The 9,462-nt window shown below is 41.2% G+C and overlaps 1 protein-coding gene across 3 annotated transcripts; it reads left to right on the top strand.

Annotated features, from left to right (window-relative positions):
- The first annotated feature begins 3,230 nt into the window (after window positions 1–3,230).
- Window positions 3,231–9,074, top strand: LOC110488067 (DNA mismatch repair protein Msh3). 3 transcript variants are annotated; one of them, XM_021560047.2, is made up of 9 exons: window positions 3,231–3,407; window positions 3,492–3,617; window positions 3,930–4,082; window positions 4,203–4,370; window positions 7,066–7,173; window positions 7,315–7,464; window positions 7,576–7,743; window positions 7,864–8,025; window positions 8,242–9,074. In XM_021560047.2, the coding sequence occupies exons 1-9, from the start codon at window positions 3,389–3,391 to the stop codon at window positions 8,322–8,324; spliced, it is 1,137 nt and encodes a 378-aa protein (XP_021415722.2). In that variant the 5' UTR covers window positions 3,231–3,388; the 3' UTR covers window positions 8,325–9,074. The 3 variants fall into 3 exon arrangements, with proteins under 3 accessions (XP_021415722.2, XP_021415721.2, XP_021415723.1); XM_021560046.2 differs by having other exon boundaries at window positions 8,239–9,074; XM_021560048.2 differs by having other exon boundaries at window positions 8,208–8,425.
- The last annotated feature ends 388 nt before the right edge of the window (window positions 9,075–9,462 follow it).

Genomic DNA, 9,462 nt, shown 5'->3' with positions numbered 1-9,462 from the left:
GAGGGCCTGTTGTCCAGACCTCTGGCAGTCTCTATGGGGGTACCACAGGGTTCAACTCTTGGGCCGACTTTTCTCTGTGTATATCAGTGATGTCGCTCTTGCAGCGGGTGATTCCTTGATCCACCTCTACGCAGACGACACCATTCTGCATACATCTGGCCCTTCTTTGGACACTGTTAACAAACCTCCAAACGAGCTTCAATGCCATACAACACTCCTTCCGTGGCCTCCAACTGGTTTTAAATGCTGGGAAAACTAAGTGCATGCTCTTCAACCAATTGCTGCCTGCAACCTCCCTCCCAACTAGCATCACTACTCTGGACGGTTCTGACTTAGAATATATAACTACAAATACCTAGGTGTCTGGTTAGACTGTAAACTCTCCTTCCAGACTCATATTAAGTATCTCCAATAAAAAAGAAAATCTAGGATCCACTTCCTACTTCGCAACAAAGCCTTCTTCACTAACCCTGCCAAACATACCCTCATAAAACTGACTATTCTACCGATTCTCGACAATGTCATTTACAAAATAGCCTCCAACACTCTACTCAGCAAATTGGATGCAGTCTATCACAGTGCCATCCGTTTTGTCACCAAAGCACCATATACCACCCACCACTGCGACCTGTATGCTCTCGTCGGCTGGCCCTCGCTACATATTCATCGCCAGACCCACTGGCTCCAGGTCATCTAGAAGTCTTTGCTAAGTAATGCTCCGCTTTATCTCAGCTCACTGGTCACCATAACACCCACCCGTAGCACATGCTCCAGCAGGTATATCTCACTGGTCATCCCCAAAGCCAACACCTTCTTTGGTCACCTTTCCTTCCAGTTCTCTGCTGCCAATGACTGAAACAAATTGCAAAAATAACTGAAGTTGGAGACATATCTCCCTCACTAACTTTAAGCATCAGCTATCTGAGAAGTTTACTGATCACTGCAGCTGTACACAGCCCATCTGTAAATAGCCCATCCAACTACCTACCTCGTCCCCATAGTTTTTATTTACTTTTTTTGCTCTTTTGCACACCAGTATTTCTACTTGCACATCATCATCTGCACATCTATCACTCCAGTGTTAATTTGCTAAATTGTAATTACTTCACTTCTATGGCATATTTTTTGCCTTACCTCCTTATTCCATTCGCACACATTGTATATAGATTTTTCTATTGTTGTCACAATCGTCATTAGGAGCAGACCAAAATGCAGCCTGGTATGTGTTCATGATGATTTTTTAATTAAATAATTCACTATTCACTGAATAGACTATACAAACCAATAACGACCTTGACACTATAATGATAACTATGCTGACACAAGCAACTAACATAGACACCCACAACCCAAATTGACAAAACAGGCTACCTAAATAAGGCTCCCAATCAGAGACAATGACTAACACCTGCCTCTGATTGAGAACCATATCAGGCCAAACACAGAAACAGACAAACTAGACATCCAACATAGAATGCCCACTCAGATCACACCCTGACCAAACAAAACATAGATACATACAAAGCAAACTATGGTCAGGGTGTGACAATTGTGTTATTGACTGTACTTTTGTTTATCCCATGTGTAACTCTGTGTTGTTGTTTATTGTCACACTGCTTTGCTTTATCTTGGCCAGGTCGCAGTTGTAAATGAGAACTTGTTCTCAACAGGCCTACCTGGTTAAATAAAGGTGAAATAAAAAATAAATGTAAAAATTTGGCTTTAATTATTGACTGGTTCTTGTAAAGACAGTTGTGTATTGGTTGTACTTGCATTGTTTTAGCAAGTAACTTGGACTAATGTCTCTGTAGGAAAGGGATATAATATCCTTTTCATACACAGATCAGATTCCAAGAAATTTACCATGGATGCTTTTTTTATGTCTGTTTTTTCGTATATCTGATACCAGTACCCATTTCAGACAAAATATGTGGTATATTACCTTTCAAACAGACCCTTATTTACCACTTTCTTGCAGGTATATCCCTTTTAGGGTTGTCAAACCATGGGGCTGTTTACATTTCAAAGTAGGGAGATGTTTTTAGCAACAAAACCGAACATTTCTCTCAGATTGTTGACAACATATAAAGTATATTTTGTATCCAATGTTTATTGAAAACATTCCTACATTTGCACAATGAGCACTTGTCTCTCAAATACATCGTTACAGTTGTTGGTTTGCTAGCTAGAGAATTTTTGCCATATTAGCAAAGACGTCAAAACAAGACATGGTATCAAGAACAAGATAAAACTAGCTGAAACGCGAGCCACCTACGATTCCCCACATTGCAGCTCTTTGTCACTAGGGCCGGTAACCCGAAAGGTTGGTGGAACGAATCCCTGAGTTGACTAGGTGAAATCTGCCGTTCTGCCCCTGAACAACACAGTTCCCCGGTAGGCCGTCATTGTAAATAAGAATTTGTTCAAAACTGACTTGCCTAGTAAAATGTGAGAACGTTTACATGCACCGTAATAATTCGATATTAAACTGATTATGGAAGTAGGGAGATTATGCAATAGTCATGTAGACACTTTACTCTGCTGAGCTTAATCGAAGTAAACATACATTTATTAAAACACCTGGTTTTCTGAGCAATCTTTCAAATTATTAGAACATGTAAACCCCTTACATGTAAACCCCTAGTAGTTATATATGTCCGAACTCGGAATCAAATACGTTTAACAGTATACCTTCTGTCCCCTCGCCCCTACCCGGGCTCGAACCAGATACCCTCTGCACACACAGACAACTGAAACCCACGAAGCATTGTTACCCATCGCTCCACAAAAGCTGCGGCCCTTGCAGAGCAAGGAAACGCTATTACCTCGCACCACCGCTAACTAGCTAGCCATTTCATATACATATGCTTACATATGCTTCACAAAAATAACATGATTTCTGTAGTATAACGTTTATTTTGATTGTCTGCATTTATTAGAGTAGCCAGATTTCAGATGTGTCCATGTAAACAGGATTATTAGCGACATAGTTTTTCCTAAAACGTGCAATACCTGTTAACATTTTAATCTAACTAGTCGTTGTGTACACGTCTCCTCGCCCCTACCTGGGCTCGAACCAGGGACCCTCTGCACACATAGCCACTCTCGAAGCATCGGTACCCATCGCTCCACAAAAGCCGTCCCTCCCCGTTTCGTTCTGTTTGCTTCCGTTTAAGAAACGTTTTTGCAACAAAATCGGCGTAATGAATACGTCCCACCAAACGCTGGACGTCATGACGTCATCAAAAAAGGACAGCGGGCTAATCTCGCAATCGTAAACAAAAGGAAATTTTAACCTTGCAGTTTTTCTACTCCTGGAAAGTCTCTCCGCACATAGACCTTTGCTTAAACAGCTAGCGACATTGTCATAATATTACAGGGCGAAAACATGGTGGATATACGCACAGGTGAATATGCCTTTTGAATCTACACAATGACCGATATTGGTTTTATTCTTTGTGTTCACATCTAACATGTTTTTTTTTTTTTAGCTGTACGGTCAGAGTCCTTAAATAAAAGCTCCGATTATGAACCTGTGATTACATTAATAAACAAGAAGCACCAGCCCAATGAGACCCAGTGTAAAAATAGCCAGAATATCACTAGACACGATTCAGGTGAGAGAACATGTGAAATGAAAACGTTTATAAACACCTATTCAATAAAGTAACACGTACAAAAAAAGATTGCAGTTTTCAAACTGCAGTAAAAGTGCAGTAATTGCAGTTAACTGTGGTATTTTGGACGCAATAACTAGAATATACTGCAGTTATGCTGCAAAACTACTGCAGTCATTTTTTTGGGATGCAGTATTTGCAGCATACTGCAGTTATACTGCACTCTAACTGCAGTTATACTGCAATCTTTTTTCGTAAGGGAATTTACCTTATTTTGAGTAATATGTTGATATTTGCTGCTTGTGTGATTAGGTTTAGATGACACTTCAGATGATGAACCCTTGACAAAGTTGGAGAGACTTCCCAGACCTAAAAAAGCCACTGTACAAGCAAAGGGGCAAGGGACTACTTATATCAAAAGAGGAACAGGTAATGGCATCCAGAAGACAAAGAACAAGATCGCAGGTGAGAACCTCTCTCAAGCCTCTCTGTCCTGAATACTGTAAAATACACACACACTACTACTATTCTGAATGGATGAATGGAAGGTGGCATCAATTTGTTTGGTCTATGTTGTAATTCTAGGTTCAACCCAGGATGAGGACTCCTATGACAGCTCAGACAATGAACCCTTGATAAAGATGGTTAAACAGACATCGTTGCCATTCAAAAAGAGACCCTTCAACACAGCCAGAGAGGTTAACGATGTGAAGAGCAGAAATAACGTCCAGAACACTCAAAACATATGCACAGGTGAGACTAGTTCCTCAATTATTGTATCAAGGCCATATTTCTAAGATACAGGACAGTTTCGCTAGCACAGACTGGAATATGTTCTGAGATTCATTCGATGGTATTGAGGAGTTTACCACATCAGTCACCGGCTTCATTAATAAGTGCATCAACGACGTAGTCGCCATAGTGACCTTACGTACATATCCCAACCACAAGCCATGGATTACAGGCAACTTCCGTCCTGAGCTAAAGGCTAGAGCTGCCGCTTTCAACGAGCAGGACACTAATCCAGACACTTATAAGAAATCTTGCTATGCCCTCTGACGACCAATCAAACAGAAAAGCGTCAATACAGGACTAAGTTTGAATCCTACTACACCGGCTCTGATGCTTGTCGGATGTGGTAGGGCTTGCAAACTGTCATAAATTACAAAAGGAAAACCCAGCCGAGACCTGCCCAGTGACGCAATCCTACTAGACGAGCTGCCGAGGAAGGACGGCTCATAATAATGGCCGGAACGGAGCGATTAGAATGGCATCAAACACGTTTGATGTACAGTGCCTCCGGAAAGTATTCAGACCCCTTGACTTTTTCCACATTTTGTTACAGCCTTAGTCTACAATTGATTAAATTGTTTTGTCTTCAATCTACACACAATACCCCATAATGACAAATAAAAACCGGGAATATGACATTTACATAAGTATTCAGACCCTTTACTCAGTACTTTTTTGAAGCGCCTTTGGAAACGATTACAGCATCGAGTCTCTTGGGTGTGACGCTACAAGCTTGGCACACCTGTATTTGGGAAGTTTCTCCCATTCTCTGCAGATCCTCTCAAGCTCTGTAAGGTTGGATGGGGAGGGTCGCGACACAGCTATTTTCAAGTCTGGCACTGGCTGGGCCACTCAAGGACATTCAGCTACTTGTCCCAAAGCCACTCCAGCATTGTCTTGGCTGTGTGCTTCGAGTCGCTGTCCTGTTGGAAGGTGAACTTTCGCCCCAGTCTGAGGTCCTGAGCACTCTGGAGCAGGTTTTTATCAAGAATAACTGTGTACTTTGCTCCATTCATCTTTGCCTTGATCCTGACTAGTCTCCCTGCCCCTGCCACTGAAAAACATCCCCACAACATGATGCTGCCACTAGCATGCTTCACCGTAGGGATGGTGCCAGGTTTCCTCCAGGCATTCAGGACAAATAGTTAATTATTGGTTTCATCAGACCAGGGAATCTTGTTTCTCATGATCTGAGAATCTTTAGGTGTCTTTTGGCACCTACTCCAAGCGGCGTGCCATGTGTGTTTTACTGAGGAGTGGCTTCCGTCTGACCACTCTCAACCATAAATGCATGATTGGGGAAGTGTGGCAGAGATGGTTGTCCTTCTGGAAGGTTCTCCCATCTCCACAGAGGAACTCTGGAGCTCTGTCAGAGTGACCATCGGGTTCTTGGTCACCTCCCTGACCAAAGCCCTTTTCCCCCGATTGCTCAGTTTGGCCGGGCAGTCCAGCTCTAGGAAGTCTTGGTGGTTCCAAACTTCTTCCATTTAAGAATGATGGAGGCCACTGTGTTCTTGGACCTTCAATGCTGTAGATGTTTTTTGGTACCCTTCCCCAGATCTGTTTCTCTACACAGTCCTGTCTCTGAGCTCTACGGACAATTCCTTCGACCTTATGGCTTGGTTTTTTGATCTGACATGCAGTCAACTGTGGGACCTTATATAGACAGGTGTGGGCCTTTACAATTGATGTCCAATCAATTGAATTTACCACAGGTGGACTCCAATCAAGTTGCAGAAACATCAAGGATGATCAATTGAAACAGGATGCACCTGAGCTCAATGTCAAGTCTCATAGCAAAGGGTCTGAAAAATAAATGGAAATAAGGTGTATATATATTTTAATACAATTGGAAACATTCTAAAAAACCTGTTTTCGCTTGGTATTGTGTGTAGATTGCTGATGAGTTTTTATTTATTTAATCCATAACATAACAAATTGTGGAAAAAGTCAAAGGGCCTGAATACTTTCCGAAGGCACTGTATTTGATACCATTCCAATCATTCTGCTCCCTTGGTGTCCCTATCACTAAGAACCATGGACGATCTTAAAGGATTTGTCATGGGCCCTCAATCCTCAAAAAGTTATACAGCTGCACCATTGAGAGCATTTTGACTGGCCGCATCACTGCTTGGTGTGGCAACTGCTTGGCATCCGACTGCAAGGCGCTATAGACAGTAGTGGGTACGGGCCAGTACATCACTGGGACCGAACTCCCTGCCTTCCAGGACTTCTATACCAGGGGGTGTCAGAGGAAGGCTCTAACTATTGTCAGACTTCAGCCATCCAAGTCATAGACTGTTCTCTCTGCTACCGCACAGCAATTAGTATTGGAGCTCCAAGTCTTGGACCAACAGGCACCTGAACAGCTTCTACTCCATGCCATGAGACTGTTAAAAGGTTAATAAAATGGGCAACCGGAGTATTTACATTGACACCCTTTTATTTATTTATCTTTTATTTAGTAAATAATTGTCTTACATTTTTAACTCTGCATTGTTGGGAATGGGCTCGTAAGTAAGCATTGCACTGTGAAGTCTACACCTGTTGTATGCAACGCATTATACCAATAAAATTGGATTTGATTCATGTACTAAATGGCTTTAGCGGGGAATAAACTTGCTTTTCCTGTTCATCTTATTGTCTATTTAACCAGACTCATCAGGTGACAGCTCCGATAATGTGCCACTGATCAAGATGGTAGACAAGCTGAAGACACAAACCCGAACAAAGACACTCCCTACAACAGCCAGAGAAACACCCAGTAAAGTTCTTAAAAACCACAACAGGAGGATAGTTGAGAACACACAGCATCTCTTGTCTCTATACTTTCACTATGGCATAATATGTCTGACAGTTGTATCATTGATTCTAATCCAATAGTCTTTTCTGATTACATGGCCAGAATCCTCCGATGACAGCTCAGAGGATGAACCATTGATTAATCTAACCAGGTCTCCATCTAAAGACACTGTGAGGACAATACTGAAGAGCTGTGTTGCTAAAGAATCCAACAGCAACAACTGTAGTGAAAGAAAAGGCAAAACCAGCAGAGGTAATTTATCCTACAGAGCACGTTTTTACAAATATTGCTGAGTATGTATGCTGACAGATCATTTTTTGATGGGTCTATAATGTTTTTCCTTTATCCTGTTTGAATTGTCAGAGGAAGAGGTGAATTCTGATTCTGATGACGAGCCCTTAATAAGCCTAGTTAAAAAGCCTCTTAAAGCTGTAAAGAAGACCACGACACCAGCGAAGAAGAGTGTGCCAGGAAAGACAAACAAAGCAGTCAACAGATGGAGCACCAACATTGTTCAAAGCACAAGTGAAGGTGACAATAATTTTTCAGCACATGTCAAAGCATGGATTTAAAAACATCCAAAATACACCCTAGAAGATTAGGTTAGGGTGAGTCTTGTTATGCAACGGTTGATTTGTATTGCTTTATCAGGGTCTTTGGATGATAGATTAGATGATGAGCTGTTGATCAAGAAGATGGTGAGGAATCCATCAATGAAGACCCTGATGGTTATTCTGGAGAGGTGTGAAACTAAAGAAGCCTTGGAAGATTACTATAGAGCCAATGTGGGAAACGCAGGCGAAAGAAGTGCAGGTAAGAATTCCACTTATTGTATATTTCCCTTCCCATTTGGATTATCTTTGACATAGTCGAGAGCTGCACTGTTTGATAAATCACATTGGAATCTGTCAGTGTCTACCTATTATGCAGTACTCATAGTTTTTTTGTGTATTTATTTGGAAGAGGAGAACTCTGATGATTAACTCTTGTTAAAGATGCTCACGAATCCCCCTCATTCTTCACCAGAAGCTATGGCAGAGAAGAGAAATCGGTCACAAGACTGCTCTGACGATGAACCTTTGATAAAGATGGTTGGAAGCCCAGAGTCATGATTATGGACTTGTATAGATACCGGAATAGTATTTCATTTTAGGATTTTTTAAATATTGCACCTTTATTTAACTAGGCAAGTATGTTAAGAACAAATTCTTATTTTCAATGACGGCCTAGGAACAGTAGGTTAACTGCCTGTTCAGGGGCAGAACGGCAGATTTGTACCTTGTCAGCTTAGGGGTTTGAACTTGCAACCTTCTGGTTACTAGTCCAACACTCTAACCACAATGCATTACAGCATTCAGTAACAAACTTGTCGAAGATGGCACAATAGTTACTGACACAACCACTTTTTTTCTTGCTTGAGTTTACTGTGTTATGGTGAAAATAAATGTGTGCTGTCTAACTATTAGGTGATTTGGGATAACTATTTTCATTTTTTAACCTGTGTTTTTCTAACTTATTTATTTTTGTATCATGTTTACCACATGGACGTTCGTGGTAGCATGTTTTATAGTATATTTATGGCCATGCAAAAGTTCAACAATAGGCCTGATTATTTTTAATTGTTGCCAATTATGGGTCTCCAGCTTAATGAATTAGAGTACATTTGTGATTAATAGGGAGGAGTCAGGTACTCAATTTCTTTTGACTAGAATGTACCATCAAATAGGGAGCAGTACTATTCATTTTCAAACACTGAAACTGTAGATGTGCTTGTCACAGTCCACACGTAATTTTGTGAAATTACGTTCTAAAAAAAATATTCATGAATTGTTTTCACAATTTTAATTAAAGAACAGAAGTTTCCCATTTGTCTTAGTCATCAACAAAAAACACACCTTCATTTCTATGGGAGATATTAAATTGGCAAAGGATTCCAGCTTCTAAACTGAGACGTCTGTAAAATGAGGCTTTTTTTGCAACTCTAACTAGAAGGCCAGCATTCCAGGCGTCGCCTCTTCACTGTTGATGTTGAGACTGGTGTTTTGCGGGTACTATTTAATGAAGCTGCCAGTTGAGGACTTGTGAGGCGTCTTTCTCAAACTAGACACTCTAATGTACTTGACCCACTTGCTCAGTTGTGCCCCCTCCCACTCCTCTTTCTATTCTGGTTAGGGCCAGTTTGCGCTGTTCTGTGAACGGAGTAGTACACAGCGTTGAACGAGATCTTCAGTTTCTTGGCTATTTCTCACA

This window comes from Oncorhynchus mykiss, chromosome 32 (genome assembly GCF_013265735.2).
Source record: "Oncorhynchus mykiss isolate Arlee chromosome 32, USDA_OmykA_1.1, whole genome shotgun sequence".
Classification (NCBI taxonomy): Eukaryota; Metazoa; Chordata; class Actinopteri; order Salmoniformes; family Salmonidae; genus Oncorhynchus; species Oncorhynchus mykiss.
Note: the sequence above shows the minus strand (reverse complement) of the source record. Positions and strands in the feature narration are given on the sequence as shown.

Coding starts and splice junctions, on each gene's coding strand:
- LOC110488067 (XM_021560046.2), top strand. Junction 7,174..7,314: donor AACAGCCAGAGAAACACCCA/GTAAAGTTCTTA, acceptor TTACATGGCCAG/AATCCTCCGATGACAGCTCA. Junction 7,744..7,863: donor TGTTCAAAGCACAAGTGAAG/GTGACAATAATT, acceptor TTGCTTTATCAG/GGTCTTTGGATGATAGATTA.